Source organism: Puma concolor, chromosome A2 (assembly GCF_028749965.1).
Source record: "Puma concolor isolate L17-30 chromosome A2, mPumCon1.1.hap2, whole genome shotgun sequence".
In the NCBI taxonomy this organism is placed as follows: Eukaryota; Metazoa; Chordata; class Mammalia; order Carnivora; family Felidae; genus Puma; species Puma concolor.
Genome location: NC_141668.1, coordinates 159528918 through 159553376, shown reverse-complemented (window position 1 = coordinate 159553376; position 24459 = coordinate 159528918). Strand labels below are relative to the sequence as shown.

Genomic DNA, 24459 nt, shown 5'->3' with positions numbered 1-24459 from the left:
TGATGTTTGCACTTTTAAATGTAGATTAAAGTAGAAGCAAGGTTTTACCCATCATCTTTATCTGGGGTGGGAATGACTAGAATTCGTCCCTCCTGTGAAATCTCTGGAAACCTTTGTTGTGCCCACCAAACCTGCCCATCAGCAGCTCCTCCTCATCTTCCTCACGGGCCTTCTTCACTTCCTCCTTGGCCTGTATGGCATCCATCTCCCTTTCTGGGCCCTTGGAGAAAGAAACAGACACATGAGACATTAGCCGCTGGGGGTTGTGTTTCCAGGGAGTGGACTGGGGATCCACTTCAGCCTGCCCTTGCCTTCTACAAGCCTCCACACCGCCTGGGGGCAGCTTAGAAGAGCCCCCAAGGATGCCAGGCCTTAATCTCGGATCCTGTAAATGGGACCTTCTATGGGAAAAGGGTCTTTGCAAATATGATTAAGTTAAACATGTTGAGATAGGAAGATTATCCTGGGTCATCAAATGGACGCTAAAATCCATCACTAATGTCCTCATAGGAGACAGGGAGAGATTTGACACATACACAGAAGAGAAGACCACGTGAAGACAGAGGCAGAAACAGAGCCACATGGCCACAAACCAAGGGACACTAGGGGCCACCGGAGGCTGCAAGAGGTGAAGGAAGGATGCTCCCGCAGAGCCCTTGGAGGGCTGCTCAGCCTGCTCAGCCCTGCTGAGGCCTTGATTTCAGTCCACTGATAGTGATTTTGGACTTCGGGCATCCAGACCTGTGAGATGATGAATCTGTGTTGTGTTAAGCCAGCCAATTTGTGGTAATCTGTTATAGTGGCCACAGGACACAAATACACCCATCCGCTTCCTTCTCTTCCCAGAGTACCTGGGCCCCTGTCCTTCAATCAGCTGAGCAGTGAATGGGTAGTGAAAGGAGTCCTCAGAACCTAAGTGACAAAAATCCAGGCTCATGTGATCAACACAAGGGTTAGCAGTGCAGACAACATCAAGAAGGTTCCCGTAGTCATTACTGAAAAAGAGTTTTGGTAAAGCTTTACGGGAGTGGGGCGCCTGGGTGGCGCAGTCGGTTAAGCGTCCGACTTCAGCCAGGTCACGATCTCGCGGTCCGGGAGTTCGAGCCCCGCGTCAGGCTCTGGGCTGATGGCTCAGAGCCTGGAGCCTGTTTCCGATTCTGTGTCTCCCTCTCTCTCTGCCCCTCCCCCGTTCATGCTCTGTCTCTCTCTATCCCAAAAATAAATAAACATTGAAAAAAAAAAAAATTAAAAAAAAAAAAAAAGCTTTACGGGAGAAATCAGATTCAAGAAGAAATGGCTCCCTCACCATCAACAAAATGAAAAGGCAACCTGTTCAATGGGAGGAAATATTTGCAAATCATATCTAATGAGAGGTTCATATCCAAAATATATAAAGAACTTATACACCTTAATAGCAAAAAAAAAAAAAAAAAAAATCTGATGGAAAAAACGGGCAGAGGATCTGAATGGACATTTTCCAAAGAAGACATCCAGATGGCCCACAGACCAACAGGCCAACATAAAAAAAATGCTCATTATCACTTATCAGGAAAATACAAATTAAAACCACAATGAGATATCACCTCACACCTGTTAGAATGGCTATTATATATATTAAAAAAAAAACAACACTAGATAAAAAGCGCTGGCCAAGGATGTGGCAAAAAGGGATCCCTCATACACTATTGGTGGGAATGTAAATTGGGGCAATCACTACAGAAAACAGTATGATGGTTCCCCCCAAATTAAAAACAGTAATACCATATAATCCAGTAATTCCACTTCTGGGTATTTCTCTGAAGAAAACGAAAACACTGTCTCAAAAGGATATCTGCACCCCCATGTTTATTCCAGCATTATCTACAACAGCCAAGACTAAGAGCAACCCAACTGCCCACCAACCAATGAATGGATAAAGAAAATGTGACACACACACACACACACACACACACAAGCACACGCACACACACACACAGTGGAATATTACTTAGCCATAAAAGAGAATGAAATCTTGCCATCTGCAGCAACACGGATGGACCTTGAAGGCATTATGCTAAGTGAAATAAGTAAGATGAAGAAAGACAAATACCATATGATCTCACTTATATGTGGAATAATAATAAAAAAAAAAAAAACCAAGCTCATAGATACAGAGAACAGGTTGGTGCTTATCAGACACGGTGGGGGGTGGGGAGTGAAAGAGGGTGCACAAAATGAGTGAAGGGGGTCAAAAAGTACAAACTTCCAGTTATAAAATATAAATAAGTCATGGGGATGTCATGTGCAGCATAGACGATATAGTCAATAATACTGTAATAACTTTGTACGGTGACAGGTGTAGCTACACTTATCATGGTGAACATTTCTTAACGTACATAAATGTTGAATCACTATGTTGTACTCCTGCAACCAATACAATATTGTACGCCAACTACACTTCAACTGAAGCAATAAATCAAACGCAAGCGGTTCACAAAAAAGGATATCCAAAGGGCCACGAAAGCCATAAAACAGGGCCAACCTTCATTTGTTACCAGGGTAAGAAAACTAAAACTGGAAATACCCCTACACGCCTAGAGAAACCCACAATCCCCGTGCTGGTTGAGGATGCGAGACAGCACAGCCCCCCTAGGAACAGCCTGGCAGGTTCTTCTGGGGTTAAACCCCTCTTGTAGGACCCACCTATTCCTGGCTATTTACACCAGAGAACTGAAGGCCCGCATCCACACAGAAAAAAAACTGTTAAGTAAATATTCATAACAGCTTTGATCATATGTCAAAAATTGGAAACACCCAATTGTCTGTCAACTGGTGAACAGATAAAACTACCAATGGGGTGCCTGGTGGGTGCTCAGTTGGTTAAGCATCTGACTCTTTTTTTTTTTTAATTTTTTTTTTCAATGTTTATTTATTTATTTCTGGGACAGAGAGAGACAGAGCATGAACGGGGGAGGGGCAGAGAGAGAGGGAGACACAGAATCGGAAACAGGCTCCAGGCTCTGAGCCATCAGCCCAGAGCCTGACGCGGGGCTCGAACTCACGGACCGCGAGATCGTGACCTGGCTGAAGTCGGACGCTTAACCGACTGCGCCACCCAGGCGCCCCAAGCATCTGACTCTTGATCTCGGTTCCGGTCATGAACTCACAGTTCGTGAATTAGCGCCCCTCGTTGGGCTCTGCGCTGACAGTGCGGAGCCTGCTTGGGATTCTCTCTCGCCCCTTCTCTCTGCCCCTCTCCCACTTCCTTTCTCTCTCAAAATAAATAAATAAACTTTGAAAAATTAAAAAAAAAAAAAAACTACTGGGGCGCCTGGGTGGCTCAGTCGGTTAAGCGTCCGACTTCGGCTCAGGTCATGATCTCACAGTTTGTGGGTTCGAGCCCCACATCGGGCTCTGTGCTGACAGCTCTGAGCCTGGAGCCTGCTTCGGATTCTGTGTCTCCCTTTCTCTCTGCCCCTCCTCCGCTCATGCTCTGTCTCTCTCTGTCTCTCAAAAATAAATAAAGATTACAAAAATAATAAAAATTTAAAAAAATAAAACTACCCAGCAATAAGAAGAAACCAATTACTGACTAATACCCCAAACATGGCTCAATCTCAGACACATAATGCTTGAGGAGCAGGCTCAAGAAGACCACATGCTAGGTTACTCCATTTACATGACACTTGGAAAAGTTGAGGCTGTATAGTTGAGGCTATACCAGGTCAGTGGAGGCCTGAAGTGGGAGAGGGTTTGGCTCCAAAGGGCCCAAGGAGACTTTTGGGGATGATGATCCTGTTCTACATCTGGTTCTTTTTTTTTTTTTTTTTTTTTTAACTTTTTTAATGTTTATTTTTGAGAGAAAGAGCATGAGTAGGGGAGGGGCAGAGAGAGAGAGGGAGACATAGAATTTGAAGCAGGCTCCAGGCTCTGAGCTGTCAGCACAGAACCTGATGCAGGGCTTGAACCCACAAACCATTATATCATGACCTGAGTTGAAGTCGGACGCTTAACTGACTGAGCCACCCAGGCACCCCCAGTTCATCCCATTTAAAAAAATTTTTTTAATGTTTATTTATTTTTTGAGAGAGAGAGAGAGACAGAGCATGAGCAGGGGAGGGGCAGAGAGAGAGGGAGACACAGACTCGGAAACAGGCTCTAGGCTCTGAGCTGTCAGCACAGAGCCCGACGCGGGGCTCGAACTCACACACCATGAGATCGTGACGTGAGCCGAGGTCAAACGCTTAACCGACTGAGCCACCCAGGCCCCCCTACATCTGGATCTTTGTTGGTGGTTTCACAACTGTATGCGTTTATCAAAAGTCATAGGCTTCCACACCAAAAAAGGATAAATCTTACAGTGTGCATATTATGCCTCAGTAAATTTGACTTGTCAACAACTGACAATGATACCAAGCGTGGCCAAAGATGCGGCATAAACTGTAACTCTCAACCTCTGCAAAAGGAAACAGAAAAGAGGATGACACATTGAAAACTGTTGGGCTGTGTGGGACCTTGTGACCCAGGCTGTCCTGTCCCAGGCATGTGTCCACTGAAAGACACACACGGGAATGACGGTAACAGCTTTATTCGTGAGGCCACAAGCTGGAAGCAATCCAAAGCTGCATCAACAGAGAACGGATATATACCTTCTGGAATATTCACACAGTAAGAATGAGCTGCTGCTGTATTCGATAATATGAACCTCACAGCACTGCCTGAATGAGTAACTATTGGATAGCTCCACTTACATGAATTTCAAAAGGAGGTCAAATGTACGGCAATGGGATAGAGGTTCTTTTTGGGGGCAGCTACCTGCAGGGAGGGGGTATGAGGAGGTTCCCAGAACGCTGGTAACATTCTGTACCTTGATCTGGGTGGGACGTTTACTAATAAAAATCCATCAAGCCTTTTCCTATATGTTAGACTCAAGTACAGAAATAAATGATGAACAAAAAGTTCATTGTGTGTCATACCTTAGTTTCCCCCCAAGTGGCTTTGCCAAAATTCTCAGCATACTCTTCATCATCTGTGATCAGGAAGTTATCGAAGATGGTTCCTGATCTCACCTGTAGATGAAAATAAGGCCTTCCTTATTGATGTGACAAATACAACAACTTTGCACCAAGAAGCAATTGTATGTGGCTCAGGACCCTAACGGTGATTGGATCTCAACAGTAGCACGTGCCTAAACCCATTTCTGAAGCATCCCTTCCCTCCGAGGCACTGGTTCTCAAACTTAGAAACTCCTGATGCCTGGTGTTCCCCCAGGGATGCTGACTTAACCGGTCTGGGATGCTGCCTGGGCGTGGAGACCGAAGAGCACTCAAGGGACTCGAGCGCTTGTGATGTTCGCCCACCACTGCCCGAGAACTTGACTGTGCAAAGTCAGCCCGCAGCGTCAGCACCACCTGGGAGCTTGCTGGGGAGGCAGGATCTCAGGCTCCACCCTGGACACTCTGCTAGCATCAGAATCTGCAGTCTTGGCCTAAAGCTGATGGGCCCCACAGATCAACTCCAGGCTGAGGAGTGACAAATCCCCAGGGGGCAGCGAGGCAGACAGGAAATGCAAAAAAAAAAAAAAAAAAAAAAAAAGGCAGAAAGGATGTCTGTTTTGTTCATGGCTGAATTACGTCTTGAGTACAGGTATGGGTACCAGGTACACAGTAGGAGTTCAAGGAATACCAGCTATGCAAATGCAGGAGTTTAGGCTGAAGCTCAGAGTTATCAAACTGCAGCAAATTTATTTATTTATTTATTTATTTATTTATTTATTTATTTATTTATTTATTTATTCATTCTTTCTTTCTTTCTTTTTCTTTCTTTCAGCGGGGGAGGGGCAGAAGTGGGGGGAGGAGAGAGAGAGAGAGAGAGAGAGAGAGAGAGAGAGAGAGAGAGAATCCCAAATAGGCTCCATGCTCGGGGGCTGAGCCCGATGCATGGCTCTATCCCACGACCCCGGGATCATGACCTGAGCTGAAATCAAGAGTTGGACGCTCAACTTCCTGAGCCACCCAGGCACCCCCGCGTGATAGCAAATTTAAAACCAAGTAACCTGCCAAAGCTCCAGTCCAATGGCACCAATGTTCTCAAATTCTGAGAGGTCGTATTCCGTCAAATAATGGGTGTTTTTCAGCTTCTGATGGAGCCAAACGTCTTTGTCTATACCCTCTGGTTTCAGGCCATCCTGCAACAACAGAACCTAAGTGTGGGTCCGGAGGGACGCAGGCGGAGGCGGGGGAGGGCCATCCTGGGGCATCGCAGGAAGAAGACACCACCCACCTGGTACGGAGGCTTCTGCAGCATCGGTGCCTGCCAGTCCCCGTCCAGTTCGCTGTTCCAGTCGCTTGGCTTACTGGCACTGGCATCCAGAAAATGCTTCTCCCAGTCCTTACCATGTGTAAGGAAAAAAACAATCAAATCTCAGATTTGAGAAAAGAAATTCTTAGCTACCCGGAGGCAGGAGCAGGCCCATGGGCCCATCATGCGTGGGCCCATTGCAGGCTGTCAAATCATAATTTGCCCATCAATTTGGTGATCAAAGGGCCAAGTGCTCAGGGTTCTCAGTCCCACCGAGGGTGTCTGGGCCCCACGCTGCCCGGATCTTCTCCCTAAGCCTTGGTATGATCACACCGCCCTTCCCAAGCTGGTGAGGAACAACAGTCTGGAAAACTCAACGTAGTGGCTAAAGTTAAAAATGTTGGGACAGGGGTGTCTGGGTGGCTCAGTCGGTTGAGCATCCGACTTCGGCTCAGGTCATGATCTCACTGTCCGTGAGTTCGAGCCCCGCGTTGGGCTCTGTGCTGACAGCTTAGAGCCTGGAGCCTGCTTCGGATTCTGTGTCGCCCTCTCTCTCTGGCCCTCCCCTGTTCATGCTCTGTCTCTCTCTGTCTCAAAAATAAATAAAAAAAAAAATTAAAAAAAAAATGTTGGGACAGAAGTGATGTTGGGGGGAAGGGGCCACACAGTCACTGCTGGTTAGGTGGTCTGTCCTTCTACATCACAGTCGTGCATGGAATGTTCCAGAGAGAGAGGCTGGACAACCAAGAAATGTTCCAGGATTTACCTGGGGATTGCTGGGTAGCAGGAGAAAAGCAGTTATGTTATTTAGACTTTACACATATATTATATAAAATATATACATATGTATATTAACAGTCACAGTATACACATATAAATATATGCATACACATACATGCACATATGCATGCATATAATACATGCACACACACGTATAATCCGTGTGTATAATAGATGTGGGCACACATATACACGTTAACACACATGCACACTTGTATACACATATACACATGTAGACATGCACTCATATATATACACATATATCTGAGTCTCTATGTCTGTATGTGGCTCAGGAGGTGTTGAACAAATATTTGTTGAATAAATAAATGGATGAGAATGGGGCACCTGGGTAGCTCAGTGGGTTAAGCGTCCGACTTTGGCTCAGGTCACGATCTCACGGTTCGTGAGTTCAAGCCCCACGACAGCTCAGAGCCTGGAGCCCATTCCGGATTCTGTGTCTCTCTTTCTCTCTGCCCCTCTCCTGCTCACTCTATGTCTCTCTCTTTCAAAAATAAATAAACACCAAAAAAGCCTTTATAAAAACATAAACGGATGAATAAAAGGTGCTATGGATTAATATTCAGATAAACATATAAAAACAGGGGCATCTGGGTGGCTTAGTTGGTTGAGCGTCTGACTCTTGATCTCAGCTCAGATCGTGATTTAATGGTTCGTGGGTTTGAGCCCCGAGTTGGGCTCTGTGCTGACATCACGGAGACCACTTGGGATCCTCTCTCTCCCTCTCTCTCTGCCCATCCCCTGCCTGTGTTCTCTGTCTCTCAAAATATATAAGTAAACTTTTAAAAAAACGCATAAAAACTTAAAAGTTGTGTACAATGACGTTTTCTCTTTTAGAATAACTGAAAAATTGTAACATTTTGCACTTAGACTGGGGCACCTAGGGGGCTCAGTTGGTTAAGTGTCTGACTTTGGCTCAGGTCATGATCTCACAGTTCGTAGGTTCAAGCCCCGCATCAGGCTCACTACTATCAACACAGAGCCCACTTGGGATCCTCTGTCTCCCTCTCTCTCTGCCCCTCCCCTGCTCACACGCACTCTTTCTCAAAAGTAACAAACAAACAAAAAAGACTGGGGCTTTTTCATGATATGCAATATTTCTTAATGACTGACACGTAGGACTTGGTGGCTCCCGGTCGGCTTTTTTGCTCCCACCTCAACTGGCAACAGATGAGCCACTCTTGTGCTGGGACCAGGAAATGGTTACAATGCAATCCGAGTAGCCAGCTCCTTATAATTGCAGGCTGTCAAATCATAATGCCATAATGAACTAATTTGCTTAGGAGTTCACACAGAACTGAACATATGGACAAAACACAGCCAGTTTGGAGGCCAGCTTCTGAGCGTATGATTAGGCTCCACCAGGGACCCACCTCAAGTACGCTCAGCCCTAAGGCACACAACACTGCTAGCCCGCATCGTTGTAGCTCAGAGGCAGCCAGGACTTTCATCCTAAGACCTGTGTCCTCTCCTGCATAGCCAGAGGGCTGCAAGGTCAGTTTCTTCGCCATTCTGTGCCTTGTTTTTCTGTTTGCTTGTTTTTTAATTTTACTGTTTATTTTTTAGAGAGAGAGAGAGAGAGAGAGAGAGAGAGACAGAGGACAAGGGGGGGAGGGACAGAGAGAGAGGGAGACACAGAATCTGAAGCAGGCTCCATGCCCTGAGTTGTCAGCACAGAGCCCGACGCGGGGCTCGAACTCACAGACCATGAGATCATGACCTGAGCCGAGGTCGGACGCTTAACCGACTGAGCCACCCAAGGGCCCCTCTGTACCTTGTTTAAAGTAAGTGCTCTTTCCAGGTGAAAACTACTTTTTTGGTCTGTTTTTAAGGTAGTTCAGTAAGGGAGGGAGAAACTTTGCTCTTTTGCTTTAATGATTACATTGTCTATGACGACATACTTGATTATCAGACAGCAAGGCCACTGAGCAGGTTTAAGTTGCCAGAAATTAATCGTAAACACAGACATTAATTGCCGTACAGCAAAGACAACCGTCTTAAGGCAAGTGGTTCATGGGTTTGGAGTAGTGTTTGATGCTCAAAACAAAACATTGCGACAATAAATAAATGTAAACTAAACACAAAACAAAACAAAACAGAAGGTAGCTTGTAGTGGGCTGAGTGGTAGTTCCGGGTAAGGGTTTGTCCACGTCCAAAATCTCGGAATCTGGGAATGCAAGCTTATATTGAACAAAGGATCTTTGAAGAAGTAATTAAGGTAAGGATCTCGAGGCACATCTTTCTGGATTATCCAGGTGGGCCCTAAGTCCAATGGCAAACGTCTTTATAAGAGATAGGAGAGACACAAGAAGAAGAGGCCATGTGGGGGCGGGGGGTGGGGCAGAGATTGAGGTCTACCAGCCAAGGAACTCCTGGAACCAACGGAAGCTGGAAGAAACAAGGAAGGATTGTCCTCAAGATCCTTCAGAGGGAGTGTTACCCTACTGATATCCTGGATTTCTGCCTTCTGCCCTCAAGAACCATGAGAGAATACATTTGTCCTTTTTTTTTTAATGTTAATTTATTTTGGAGAGAGAGAGAGAGAGAGAGCGTGAGCGAGTAGGGGTGGGGCAGAGAGAGAGAAGGAGGCACAGAATCCGAAGTGGGCTCCAGGCTCTGAGCTATCAGCACAGAGCCCAATGTGGGGGCTCGAACTCAAGAACCATGAGATCATGACCCAAGCCAAAGTCAGACACTTAACCAACTGAACCACCCAGGCGCCCCTCTGTCATGATCTTTAACGTTTTATTTATTTTTGAGAGCGCAAGTGGGGGAGAGGCAGAGAGAGGGGGACAGAGGATCAGAAGCAGGCTCTGTGCTGACAGCAGTGAGCCCAATGTGGGGCTTGAAGTCACGAACCGTGAGATCGTGACCTGGACTGAGGTCGGATGTTCAACCCACTGAGTCACCCTGGCTCCCCCTGCCCCCCTACACTTCTGTCATTTTTAAGCTACCCACTTTGCGGTCCTTTGTTAAGCAACCCTAGGAAAACTAACGCAGACCCATTACGTTAACTGATTCTTGGTCGTCAGTCACAAGTGCGATGCTCAAAAAATACTTCATGTTCAAATTCAGAATAGCAAAATAAGAAAAAAAATCACTTTTATAAAGATTGCTGATGCAATATCCTTAAAAAAAAAAACAACACATGGGTTAAAAAAAAAAAAAAACTTGCTCACTTTCATCACAAATATTGTAAGACCCTTTCACGATCCCTGGAAACGTGAAGCTATGTGGCCGGTTTCAGCGGCAAATGCTCCAGGGAGGGCACTTTGGTTGTGACCATGTGGGCATCATGATTACCAGCCATGCAGCCATCACACAGGACCTGCGTGCTTACAAACTCCACTGGCACACTCTGTGGAGATGTTCGCGGAAAATGCACACCTGGGATTTGTCGTCTTTCGCCTGGTCCCAATCCTTGGACTCTGCAGAGGACTTCTCCATCTTCTTAAGTGACGTTAAGTTCCAGTCATACTCGATGTCGCCGGATTCAATTGATTGACCGTCAATTTTCACTTCGTAAGTGAGGTCTGGTCTTAAAACCAGAGCATAGAGGTGTGTAAATCCATCAACCTGCACGTTTTAAGGGGAGAAAGGATAACGATGAGACCTTTGACATTTCAGGGCAGGTCTACGTACGTGATTTAAGTCGCTGTTGGTCAAAGCTTTGCTGTAAACAGCAAGAAGAGTGTTTCTAGGGACAGGGGTTGACTTGACTACAAAATGTGGCCCACAGAAGAAATCGTTCCCTTGTAGAAAACTTCCACACTACCAGCTGACTTCTCTTGAGTGGCTGGTTCCCTGATGTGTAGACAATGCTTCCCACCTAGAATCCCAACAGGTGGTTATGACAGGGTCTTGGTGTAATAAACCAAACACCACTGCTCTGTTCAGTTTATAAAAAGTTATGCGGAAAACAATTTCCTGTTCTGTATTCTGAAAGATACCAGATGAAGCCCAGTCTATTTTTTCAACACAGGGGGGACCTTTCTAATGCTCTGAGCTGTCTAGCAAGGGCAGGCCTAGTGTCTCTCTTGGTCACAGTTAAAAGCCCCAGACCAGGGGTGCCTGGGTGGCTCAGTCGGTTGAGCGTCCGACTTCAGCTCAGGTCACGATCTCACGGTTCGTGAGTTCGAGCCCCGCGTCGGGCTCTGGGCTGATGGCTCGGAGCCTGGAGCCTGCTTCCGATTCTGTGTCTCCCTCTCTCTCTGCCCCTCCCCCATTCATGCTCTCTCTCTGTCTCAAAAATAAATAAACATTAAAAAAAAAATTTTTTTTAAAAAGCCCCAGACCAGACACAAGGGAAGCATTCGGCAAGCATTCAATAAATGACAGATGGGAGGTGGATGGGCAGGTGTCTGGGGAGGTCGGGGGTGCCCAAGATGTGCCTGCCTGTCAGCAGTGGGGCTGCCTGGTCATTGTCATGGGGCATGCCCTAGAAATGTCTGTCGCCGGGTCAGCCTGACCTGCTGTATCAGCACCTGAATGGACCCTCCAGTCTCCTGCACAGACCTTCCAAAGATGCTGATGCTGCTCAGGGCTCAGGTTTGGGAACCACTGTCTCAGCATCTTAAAGGCTCCATCAGGAGGATTCTCCCCCTGCTAAGAGCCAAAAGTAATAGCTTCTTCAGTACCCCTCTGCTCTGCTCTGAGGGACATAGGCTGTTGCCCACACCACGGCCAATGGCTCTGTCTGCTCCGTGTTCCTCTCAACCTCTGTAGCTCGCTGTGACAGCTGAGTATAGGCTTCTCCCAATGCTCCCTCCCTGATCTCTGCCCGTCTTTGTCTCCACTCACCTTTCCTAATTTAGACTTTGGGTTCATTGGCCATCCTGAGGGATAACATCCTCTCCCACACATATGCAATGGATCCAAACCAGGATCTTTAATCCTAACCATTGGCCTGAGCTACAGAGCGGAGTTTCCAACAACTTTCTGGACACCTCTACCTGGATGTCTGCCAGGAGTCCACAACCAATGGTTCCAAACACATCTCTCGAGTGTGGCCTGGCCCCTCACTGGTCTTTGTTTCCCCCTGATTAACAGCAATGCTGCTGAGATTCATCGACCACATACCCACTAGCCGAATTCTACACATCACAAAGTCCTCTGGGTCCCACCCCTGAATCATCTGTCAAAAACGGTCCCATGCTCTGTATCCCATTGAAGCCTTGGCCTCACAGTCTCACCCTTCTCCCTGCCTATCGATCACCCTGTCCCTCCAGCCCCCGCCCCCCAGAACATCTGAGGTATTTCTCTAACAGGCAGATCTGCCCCTCTCCTTGAAAACCCCTGAGGGCTGACCACTGCCTGCAGGGGAGATTCTCAGCCTTTCTTTCACAGCATCACAGAATGAATCCAACCCCACCGGATATGGCTTCTTCTCACTGGGAACACCAACAACCTGCTGTGAGTCAGTGCTCCTTCAACAGAAGCATCTTTTCTTTTTCTAGCAGGTGCAGAAATAGCACATGTCTGAGGGCATCATCAGTCTGCGGGTGCCACTCGGGGCCCCATAGGCTTGCTGTCCTGAGCTTGTCATGCTCTGACCTCCCCAGCACAGTCCAGGCCAGACTTCATGGCCTCTGTAGTGTCATCCCCGGGCTCTCCCACACATCCAATGTGCAACTGAACAATTCCTCGGGAATCAGTTGTAAAACCTGTGCACTCAGTTGGCCTTCGAGCTCTCCCTCACCCCCACAGGAGTGATTTCAGGCCTCTCCATTTAAAGAGGACCTGATGATCCTTTGCAGCCACCAGGTCGGCGGGTGGGACCCCAAGAGAGCAATGAGGCTGCCAACGGGAGACTCCCTGGGGCTTTGTGAAGAGACCGAACACACCCCTGCTTGGGTCAGGACTGAATAAGTGGAGATTATGGACACTTCCCCTCTGTGCAGTCACTGTGCTCTCCAGATGCACCCAGGCCTCCTGCCCAGATTTGCCCAGACTTGTGGAGGCCCCCCATGTTGAAGCTCTGGGCACTGGAGATGCCCCAGGAGTCAGGTCCCTGCTTCCTGGTGGCTACATTCAAATAGAGGGGTTGCATCAGGGAGTGTACTTCCTTTCCGCGGGCCCGGAGCCAGGGACGTGATGCAAACCGCCTCTTTGGAGAAGCCCTGGGCTAGGCCGTGGAGGTATGAAGGCATCAGTGTTGTTTTCACAGGATCCGTGGTAAAAAGTAAGAAAGTATGCTTCCATTTTAGAAACATTCCCATTTGTAAATGTTTTGGTATGTTGAAGATTAATTTCTTCAGGATGTTTTTGTGTCCCAGCCTGAATATTTTATTCCATAGTGAGGACAGATACCGCTGAAATGTGACTATTCTATTGTAACCCTTATAAGGCAGATTATAATACGATGTCACAGCTCACAGTGAAAAGTGAGTATGCCCTCCTGATGGGTACAAACGTCAGAAAACAAGCCAAAGGGGTAGGCAAATATCTCTAATAACACTGCTAAACTGGAAACCTGGGGCATGGGGGTGTGTTTGCTAAGATCCATACCTGGCTCAGTTAACTATTTTAAGATCAAAAGGATTTTCTCTAAATTCATGCTGTCATTAAGAGTTAACACAGGTGGCTGGGTGGCTCAGTCAGTTAAGCATCCGACTCTTGATTTCAGCTCAGGGTATGATCTCACAGTTCGTGAGTTCAAGCTCCGAGTTGGGCTCTGCTGACAGTGTGGATCCTGCTTTGGATTCTCTCTCTTTCCCTCCCTCTCTGCCCCTTCCCTTCTCTCTCTCTCTCTCTCTCTCTCTCAAAATAAATAAACATTAAAAAAAAAAGAGTTAACACAATCACAGATTTGAATACAGAAGCACTTACCTTACACCTGATTGATTTCTTGTTTGAGTGATACTGATTCTTGAAGTGTAAAATAACATGAACTTTCTTGATATCAAATCCACAAATATCGGGCCCTACAAAAAAAAATATTAGCTGCTCTCAATTTCTTTCTATGATGCATCACCCCAGGAAACCCCCAATCATTGTGAAATAATATACAAGGCACCAGAAGTCTATAGGTGCAGGAATAATCAGACGTTGTCATAGAGATACTGAAATGGACAGCAGCACCCTTCTTGGTTCAGGTGACTTCTCAGTTCACTGCAACTACTTTGGACTCAAGTGTAAGGCAGCATGTAAGAAAAAGATTTACCAGTCTGGGAAGCATCCTTGGCACGCTGCCTGAGACTTGGGTCCTTGGTCTGAAGCTCTAAGAGGTGGCCTGTGCCAGGTGAGGGACTAGCTGGCTCTGATCTCCGCTCTCTTTCACTGTGCTAAGACATATTTGCAGCTACGCAGCTACCCACGCCCCCATGTCCTGCTCTCTAAAATGGGGATGTTAATCTTGACTTCCAAGGCTACTTTGCCAATTAAATGGGCTCAGGTATGTAAAGCATTTAATATGGCAATGCTCAATATTTGTTATTATCATTATGCGTGTCCCAAGACAACACGCAGGCACATATTCAGACTAAGACTTTCTGAATGTAGTAAACAAGGTTTGCAGGAGGTATCTGGAAAATTTGTCCAACCTTCTGAGGATGTTTGGAATTACCCTGCTGCTGCTTTACTGAGCTTAAGCCTCCGGAATGTACTAGACCCTCTGGGTGTCTTTCTGTCTCGAATCAAATTCCACCACATCCATTGACCCGGGGCTGCACCCGCCCCTGGGGATTCTGTGAGGCAAACCCTGTGTAAACACAAGCAGATGACGGCAATTTTTTTTTTTTCTACAACTTGCAGTGATGAATCTCCAGAACAAGAGAGATCCAGGCTGCACATAATTAAAGGATATCATCAATTTGCCAGAGTGGATATGACATTGAACTTAGAAGCAGCATCCTGAGGGACCCACAAAGAACAGCATGTCTACCTCCCAGCTGAGTTCTCAGAGGACAATGTTTATGTAATTTCCTTTTTTTTTTTTTTTAATCACTGGAAAACATTCCAGTTCAATCTTTAAAACAAAAGCTATGGTATGTGAACTATCTGTATGAAAGTCTACCACCTCAGGATTAAAATATGAAATTTTCCCTTCAAAGTTGGTCAGAATTTTCTGATTTCTAAGCACCTACATGCTTTAAATATTCAATTAGGCTTCAGAACATGCCCGGGCATGCCTGGGAAATCTGGACATTTTCCATTAAGAGCGATCATAAAATATTTATGCATGTAATGGATTTTTATGAAGGAATGGGAGTAGACAGATAGGCTCTAAAGCCAGGCTGACCTGATTTGGGGCAAGTAAGTTTAATCTTCGTGAGCCTCAGTTTCTTTATTTGCAAAATGGAAGCTGTGCTACCTGTTTCCTAGGGTTTTAAACATAATTTAAGACCGCATTTGTATCGCTGGCATCCTGTTTTAAGAAAATAAAAATAACCTAAATGAAGACATTTTAATTTCCTTTTTAATCAAAATAAAGATGTTTGTTCTTCGTTCCAGATTTTATTTTTTTATTTTTAATTTTTTATTTAAAAAAAAAATTTGTTTTAACGTTTATTTATTTTTGAGACAGAGAGAGACAGAGCATGCATGGGGGAGGGTCAGAGAGAGGGAGACACAGAATCTGAAACAGGCTTCAGGCTCTGAGCTGTCAGCACAGAGCCCGACGCGGGGCTCGAACTCACAGACCGCGAGATCATGACCTGAGCCGAAGTCGGCCGCCCAACCGACTGAGCCACCCAGGCGCCCCTCGTTCCAGATTTTAAATGCAACAGTAAATTGGAGTCATGGTGGAGAAGAGAGCAGGGGTCAGGGACTATGCAATTGGTGGAAACTTTGCATATATGTAATGTGGTGGCCTTAGAGAAGTCACCTTGCCCTCCAAGACAGGGCAGGACTATATCCAGATTCAATAAATAATATAATATCTATTCTCTCTACTTCTATAACACTGTGACCAGCTGTACATACAAACATGAGAACAGTGTAACAGGTGTCTGAAGGCTGATGCTGATCAGAATAAATTCAAAGATAAGCACTGGAAAACCAGGACAGAGAAAACTTCTGCAATACATCCATGTCACAAGAGAAAAGAACTTTAAAATAAGATTCCCCAAACTTGAATTACAGACAGATATTTTGAAATCACATTTCCAATATTTTTGGGGGGTGCCTGGGTGGCTCAGTCAACCGCTTAAGCATCCAACTTTGGCTCAGGTCACAATCTCACGGTTCGTGGGTTTGAGCCCCGCGTTGGGCTCTGTGCTGACAGCTCAGAGTCTGGAGCCTGCTTCAGATTCTGTGTCTCCCTCTCTCTCTGCCCCTCCCCCACTTGCCTTCTCTCTCTCTCTCTCTCTCTCTCTCTCTCTCTCAAAAATAAATAAACATTAAAAATTTTTTTAAAGAGTTTTTTCACTTATTTTTTAACTGTGGTAAAATACACATGAGATTTACTGTCTGGGTCATTTTTAAGTGTACCTTCAGGGGTATTAAATACATTTGCCGTGTTGAGCAACCATCCCCACTGCCCATCCCCATGACTCTTCATCTTACAAAACTGGAACTCTGTATTTATTAAACACTAACTCCCCATTCTCCCCTGTCTCAGCCCCTGGCAACCACCATTCTATCTCCTGGCTCTATAATTTTGACTACTCCAAGGACCTAAAATAAAGTAAGTGGAATTGGATAGTATTTGTCTTTTTGTGACTGGCTTATTTCACTTAGAATAATGTCCTCAAGGTTCTTCCATGTTGTAGCCTGTATCAAAATTTCCCTCCTTTATAAAGCTGAATGATGGTCCATTATATGGATACCACATTTGTATATCCATTCATTTGCGGATGGACACTTGAGCCCTCTAGTCTTGTTCTTCTTTTTTGAGATTGTTATGGCTATTCAGGGTCCCTTGAGATTCCACATGAATGTGAGAATGGGTTTTTCCATTTCTGCCAAAAAAAAAAAAGTCATTGGAATTTTAATAGGAATTGGATTGAATCTGTGTATTGTTTTTAGAATCTGTAGAATGCTTTGGCTAGTGTTAACATTTTAACACTGTTAAGTCTTCCATTCCATGAACATGGAATGTCTTTCCATTTATTTACATCTTCTTTAATTTCTTTCAGCAATATTTTGTAGTTATCATTGTATGAATTTTTCACCTCCTTGCTTAATTCCTAAGTATTTTACTCTTCTGGATGCTATTGTAAATGGAATTATTTTTGTAACTTCCCTTTCAGATTGTTCATTGTTCACATATAGGAACGTAACTGTTTTTTGTGTGTTGACTTTGTATCCTGCTACTTTGCTGAATTCATTCATTAATTCTAATAGGTTTTTTTTTTGTGTGCAATCTCTATGGTTTTCTCTATATGAGATCAAATCATCTGCAAACAGATAATTTTACTTCTTTCTTTCCAATTTGGATGGCTTTTATTTATTTTTCTTGCTTGTTTGCTCTGGCTGGAACTTCCAGTAGTATGTTGAAAAGAAGTGGTGAGGGGCGCCTGGGTGGCTCAGTCGGTTAAGCAGCTGACTTCAGCTCAGGTCATGATCTCGCGGTCCGTGAGTTCGAGCCCCGCGTCGGGCTCTGTGCTGACAGCTCAGAGCCTGGAGCCTGTTTTGGATTCTGTGTCTCCCTCTCTCTGACCCTCCCCGTTCATGCTTTGTCTCTCTCTGTCTCAAAAATAAATAAACGTTAAAAAAAAAAATTAAAAAAAAAAAAAGAAGTGGTGAAAGTGGGGGCACCTGGTGGCTCAGTTGGTTGAGCATCCAACTGTTGATTTTGGCTCAGGTCATGATTTCATGATTTGTGAGTTCGAACCCCTGCTTGGAATTCTCTCCTTCTCTCTCTGCCCCTCCCCTGCTTGCACTTGGGCACTCTCTCTCCCCTTCTTTCTCTCAAAATAAACAAACTTAAAAAAAAAAAAAGTGGTGAAAGTGGCCATGCTTGCCTTGTTCCTGATCTTACAGGAAAAGCTTTGTCGTTCACCACTGAGTATGTCTGCTGTGGGTTTTTCATACATGGCTTTGATTATGTTGAAGTAGTTTCCCGCTATTTCTAGTTCGTCAACTGTTTTATCATGAAAGGGTATCGAATTTTGTCGAATGCTTTTTCTGCATCAATTGTGATGATCATGTGTTTCTTTTTTTCTTTCATTCTGTTGATGCGGCATATACTATTGACTGATTTTCATATTTCAAATCACCCTTGCAGACAAGGAAGAAATGCCACTTGGTCATGGTGTATAATCCTTTTAATATGCTGCTGACTTCTGTTTGCTAGTATTTTGTTGAGGATTTTTGCATCAGTGTTTATAAGAATATTGGTCTGTAGTTTTCTTTTAGTGTCTGGCTTTGGTATCAGGATAATGCTAGCCTCATAGAATGAGTTAGGAAGTACATGTTCCCACCTCTTCAATGTTTTTTTTGAAAAGTTTGAGAAGGATTGGTGTTAGTCCTTCTTTAAATGTTTGGTAGAATTGGTGAGAGGTTCATCAGATTCAAGATTTTGCTTTATTGGGAGATTTTGGTTTACTGCTTCAAGCTCCTTACTATTTATAAGCCTCTTCAGATTTTCTATTTTTTCATGATTGAGTCTTGGCAGGTTTTGTGTTTCTAGGAATTTGTCCATTTTACCAAGGTTATCCAATTTTTGGGTGTATAATTGTTCTTAGCACTCTCTTATATAATTCTTTTTATTTCTGCAGAAGTGGTAGTAACATCCCAGTCCTGATTTTAGTAATTTGAGTCTTCTTTCTTTGTCCATCTAGGTAAAGGTTTTGTCAATTTTGTTGACCTTTTTGGAGAGCCAACTTTGGATTTCATTGAATTCCTCTGGTCTTTCTATTCATGATTTCATTTATCTCTGCTGTACTCTTTATTATGCCTATTTCTCCCTTCAATTCTATCAGTTTTTGTTTCATATATTTTGAAGTTCATTAGGCGTGTAAATGTTTATAGTTATTACATTTTTTTTTGGCCTTTTTATTAATATATAATGTCCCTTGTCTCTTGTAATCTTTTATTCAAAGTCTATTTTGCTTGATATTAGTATGGCCACCTCTGTTCTCTTTTGGGTGCTATTTGCCTGGAATACTTTTTCCCATCCTTTCACTTTCAACCTCTTTGAAAAAAACTTTTTTAATGTTTATTTATTTTTTTTATTTTTGAGAGAAAGAGCATGAGTGGGGGAGGATCAGAGAGAGGGGGAGACACAGAATCTGAAGCAGGCTCTGGGCTCTGAGCTTTCAGCACAGAGCCCGATACGGGGCTTGAACTCACAAACCATAAGATCATGACCTGAGCTGAAGCTGGATGCTTAACCGACTGAGCCACCCAGGCGCCCCTTCTTTCGTTTTGAGTTTTTGTAGGGAAATGTTTAAATTCCTTTCTAACTTCCTTTTGTGTATATTCTATAGCTATTTCCTTTGTGGAGGAACCATGGGGGTTACATTTAACACCTTGAAGTTATAATGCTCTAATTAGAATTTACACCAGTTTAACTTCAATAACACACGAAACTCTGCTGTTCATTTGTTTGCACTTCTGTGATCAGAAGCAGCGATCAGAGTTCAGAGCCCTGATACTGGGAGGACAGGGTCCTTTTTGCCCACCCTGGCTGTGGCAAGCTGTGTATAGGCTGCTCCAGGAGCACATGCACAGCTGTCTGCCGTGTGGCTTGAAATGGGGGATGGGTAGGTCTCCTGTGCTAAAAGCTGAAATTGCCCAAAATTAACCTTCCCATTCTTCCCCTGGAAGAAGCAATCCTTCCACAGACTTCAGAGTTCCAAAATAGTTACATCATATTCTGTTGATTTTTGTCCAGGTGGGGAGATGGATTCCTGGTGCGTCCTATTCCATTTTCCCAGAATCCTCTTTATCCTGAAAACTTTTTGAACCCACACGCTTCAGTTATGTCCAGTTCCTGTGGCCCAATGTGGTCCCATGCCAATTGTAGCACAAATTTTAATCAATTACTCCTGGTATCAGGAGATATTTAATGTGTTCCAGGGGTCAGCAAGGGCTAGGTAGGAAATGTTTTTGGCTTTCCTACCATTTTCATGTGTCAAAAATATTAGCCTTCTTTTAATTTTTTTAATCATTAAAAACATTAAAACCCATTCTCAGCTCATGGGGCGTAACAAACACAGTCCGTGGGCTGATGTGGCCCGTGGCCAAAGTCTGCTGAGTCCTGATGTATTTCAAATACTTGGGACTACATTACTATCGCATAAATAACTCTCTCAAAAGTACAATAGAGGGGTGCCTGGGTGGCTCAGTCGGTTAAGCGGCCGACTTCGGCTCAGGTCATGATCTCACGGTTCGTGGGTTCGAGCCCCACGTCGGGCTCTGTGCTGACAGCTCAGAGCTTGGAGCCTGCTTCACATTCTGTGTCTCCCTCTCTCTCTGCCCCTTCCCTGCTCATGTTCTGTCTCTCTCTGTCTCAAAATAAATAAACATCAAAAAATTAAAAAAAAAAAGTACAATAGAATGGTACAGTTGTCTTTTTATAATGTTAATTAGGTTTCACGGTACTAAAAACCTTTGGTTGGATATACTCAACACTACTACTGAAGCAAAGTCTTGCTCTGAGTAATTCTATCAAGTGGAAGGGTTCAAAGTCATCAGAAATGGTTGTTTTGTGCTATCTGAACTCACCAAACATAATATAGTACTGAGATTTTCCATTCAGGTTCTTCTGATCCACATCTGCAGGGAAGATCTTAACGTAGCCCCCTCCACAGTCCATCTTTTGCTCGTGTTTCACTGTGTACTGAACGACCAGCGTCTTCCCTTTGTTGCTAAACGGTTTGAAATGTGCCGAGATGGCATAGAATCGGCCATTTTGCGTGGTTTGCAGACCTTTAAACAAAAAGGACTCGTGAAGGATTAGGAATGGCACGTGCACTCAGTGCTGCAGGGAATTAAATGGTCACCCTTCCCCCTGCCCCCAGGAATAACCACTCACATCAGCCCAGGGCCTCACACACACCTTCACAATAATATGGGATGGCCATACCACTAACAGTCTCTCTGCTGCCAGAAACCTTCTATTTCCACACCCCGTTGTTTCTGTGCTCAGTATTACCACTGTTGTGTCTTAAATTGAAACATTTCAGCTGTAGATGACAAATGTGCAGTCTAAGTGGATAAGGAGTTAATTTTGCTTCCATTCATCCTCCAAGGGGTGGGAACACACAATAAAGCTCGTGTGGCAACTTCGTTAAAAACCAGAGCATCCTACGTCTTTTCTTTCATTCCTGTCTTAAAAGAGTTGCTTAGGGGATGCCTGGGTGGCTCAGTCGGTTAAGTGTCCGACTTCGGCTCAGGTCATGATCTCACGGTCCGTGAGTTCGAGCCCCGCGTCGGGCTCTGTGCTGACAGCTCAGAGCCTGGAGCCTGTTTCAGATTCTGTGTCTCCCTCTCTCTCTGACCCTCCCCCGTTCATGCTCTGTCTCTCTCTGCCTCAAAAATAAATACACGTTAAAAAAAAAATTAAAAAAAAAAAAGAGTTGCTTAGGACACACGACCGTGGATGGAGAACAGAGTGCTGACCTGTAAAAAAGTGCTTCCCTGCCCTGGATGAGCTGGCCCACAGTTGCCATCTTTTTTTTTTTTTTTTTTTTTTTTAACGTGTATTTATTTTTGAGATAGAGAGAGAGACAGAGCATGAATGGGGGAGGGTCAGAGAGAGGGAGACACAGAATCCGAAACAGGCTCCAGGCTCGGAGCTGTCAGCACAGAGCCTGACGCGGGGCTCGAACTCACGGACCGCGAGATCATGACCTGAGCTGAAGTCGGCCGCCCAACCGACTGAGCCACCCAGGCGCCCCCCCCCTTTTTTTTTTTATAAAGATACCACCCTTTTGTCACATGAATCACCTCATATTTTAGAAGTTTAGGTGTTCAAGATGAACCCCCCCCCACCTTTTCAGTAGCCACTAGGCTCTGTACCAAATCCTTATCTTACACTATTGAAAACGGAGCCAGTCTTATTATCATCTAGTCTTCCCTGCTCCACATTCCTGCCCCCAAACCTGCCTATGCAGAGATCCATCATAAATGCACTTGACATTTTCTGTCGATACGTCCAAGCCTGAACTCATGACTGACCGCCCATACCACACTCCTCTCTTTCTTTCTCCTCCATTCTCTCCCCGCCCCCACCCTTCCCTTTCTCAAAGAATTCATAGGATCTCCCCTCCTTTACCCCTTTACCACCCAGGCAATTCCTAAGGCCAAGATTCACCACCTCTCCGTCTCTCCACCCTCCTCGGCCACCCCCATCGTCTCTCACCTCTTCCCATTTCTGTCTGACTGAATTCTATTCATCTTTCCATCTATGGCTTCTGTGTGATGGTCATTGGAGATCACAATGAAAGGGGCCAAACTAATGGGTATCCCCAGTGCCTTGCCCATTTGCTCTCACTAAATGTGTGCTGGAGTGAAGGAAACACAGCATCTCAGGATGCCAGATTGGAGGAGGAAAAAATGTGGTGCGGAAAAACCCAAATGGAAACCCCTATCCTTGGACAACCTTGATGAAACAATCTGTTAATTTCACTCCATTTTTGTCCCATGGGCTGAATCGTGACCAACTCTTTCGGTCCACGTGTAACTTAAAACACAATGCATATGCAATAGAAAACCAGAAGCTGGGGCGCCTGGGTGGCTCAGTTGGTTAAGCGTCTGACTTCGGCTCAGGTCATGACCTCGCTGGGTTTGTGAGTTCGAGCCCCGCATCAGGCTCTGTGCTAACAGCTCAGAGCCTGGAGCCTCCTTCAGATTCTGTGTCTCCTCCTCTCTCTGCCCCTCCCATGCTCATGCTCTGTCTCTCAATAATAAATAAATGTTAAAAAATTAAAAAAAAAAAAAAAGAAAGAAAGAAAGAAAAGAAAACCAGAAGCTGCCGACAGGACAACACCGGAGGAGTGGAGTCAAGACAGAGGTGGAGTGGAAGGCTGGTGAAAAGAGGAAAACTTTTCATCCGAACCAGAGGTTGGCCAATCTTTTCTGCCAAGCCAGAGATCAAGTATTTTAGACTTCGCGGGTCATACAGTCTGTGTGCCAACTTACTGTCTTTACAGCATGCAAAAGGCCAAAGAACCTAAGTCAATGAATGATCATGGCTGTGTTCCATTAAAACTTTACTTATGGATATTGACATTTCATATGTTTCACTAAATTTTATGTAATTTTTATACATTATAAAATACCATTCCCCTTTTGATTTTTCCCCAACAATTAAAATATGTAAAAGCCATTCTTATCTCACCAGCCGTGCAAAAAACAAGTGTGTAGTTTGTCCACGTTTGAACATCAGAAATGAGAAGAAGACAGAAGTTATCCTTGGCACTAGGAGGCTACTGACTTGGGGGATGGGCAGTGCAAGGGGGTGGGGGCTCTGAAAACATTCTCTATCTGATCCAGGGCGTACAAATGTAAACACTCATCTTTCTATACCCCTACGATCTATACACCTGACAGCATGTAACTTTTAGGTCGATTTTTTTCTCCTTCTTAAAGTGGAAATAAACATGAGAAGTATCCCCTAATCTTTTTCCTTTTGCAGGTCAAAGACCTGGAGTCTCCAAACTTCTGCCACTAGTGGGTATACAATGGAGCGACCTTGGGCAAGTAAAGAAAGGAAAGAGAAAAAGTAATGCCAGGCCCTATCCAAGCCTTAGCTTCCCCACCCGTGAAACGGCTGTAAGAGGTGTTATGGGTGTGCCACAGCTACCTCGGAAGGTTGCTATGGAGGTGAGGCGTGTGTGTTTGATATTTAGCTCCATTTTCTCACCATTCCTACACTAACCTTTGTCCTTTTCCTTATGACCATAAAATTTCCCCGACGAGAGTCTAAAATGCCCAAATTGGGAGTCATTGGTGGACTGCACCCAGCGGTTCCTCCAGCGCTCTGTAGGGGGAAACAACACCGGTTAGAGCTGAGACTGTTCATTTGAATCATGGAGGGAGGGGTGTGTGTGTGTGTGTGTGTGTGTGTGTGTGTGTGTGTGTGTGTGTGTGTGAGCGCGCACGCGCGCGCGGGGGCGGGGGGCGGAGGGCTCGAGGCTTCAAAGCTTCGCCACCACCGACCCCGCGGCGATGGGCTGGTGCCAATGGCGACTCTGGCTATCCGCTGGGCAGCCAAGGATGGAGGAGCTTTCGCCCCTACTTTCCCACCACCACGGACATCGCCTTTTCACCTCCGTCTAGAAATTCCTCTTGGAAGTAGACGGTGGCCAACGCCACCCGCAGCACGCAGACCGCCCACAGCGGAACGGGAGCCACAGCCATAGAGTGCGCGCTGCACTTCTTGTAACGCCCCTTTGCTCCCAGCGGTCTCGGCGAAGTGCCAGACCGTCCCAAGACTACAACTCCCGTCACGCCTCGCGATTGTGACCTGAGGCACCATTGGCCCCTACCGCG

At 45.2% G+C, this 24459-nt stretch overlaps 1 protein-coding gene across 1 annotated transcript; it reads right to left on the bottom strand.

Moving 5' to 3' along the window:
* CALR3 (calreticulin 3) lies at positions 1-24342 on the bottom strand. Its single transcript, XM_025916528.2, has 9 exons — positions 24237-24342; positions 23846-23947; positions 20689-20892; positions 13906-14000; positions 10465-10653; positions 6262-6369; positions 6035-6166; positions 4956-5048; positions 1-220 (listed from the first exon to the last, which is right to left on the bottom strand). The coding sequence occupies exons 1-9, from the start codon at positions 24325-24327 to the stop codon at positions 77-79; spliced, it is 1158 nt and encodes a 385-aa protein (XP_025772313.2). The 5' UTR covers positions 24328-24342; the 3' UTR covers positions 1-76.
* Between the last annotated feature and the right edge of the window lie 117 nt (positions 24343-24459).

Bases quoted from the DNA above. Each gene is read 5' to 3' on its own strand.
- CALR3 (XM_025916528.2), bottom strand. From the start codon at position 24,327: ATGGCTGTGGCTCCCGTTCCGCTGTGGGCGGTCTGCGTGCTGCGGGTG. The intron at 23,948-24,236 runs GTGAAAAGGCGA...TTCCCCCTACAG, and splicing joins AGAGGAATTTCTAGACGGAG to AGCGCTGGAGGAACCGCTGG. The intron at 5,049-6,034 runs GTTACTTGGTTT...TTTCATCTACAG, and splicing joins TTGGACTGGAGCTTTGGCAG to GTGAGATCAGGAACCATCTT.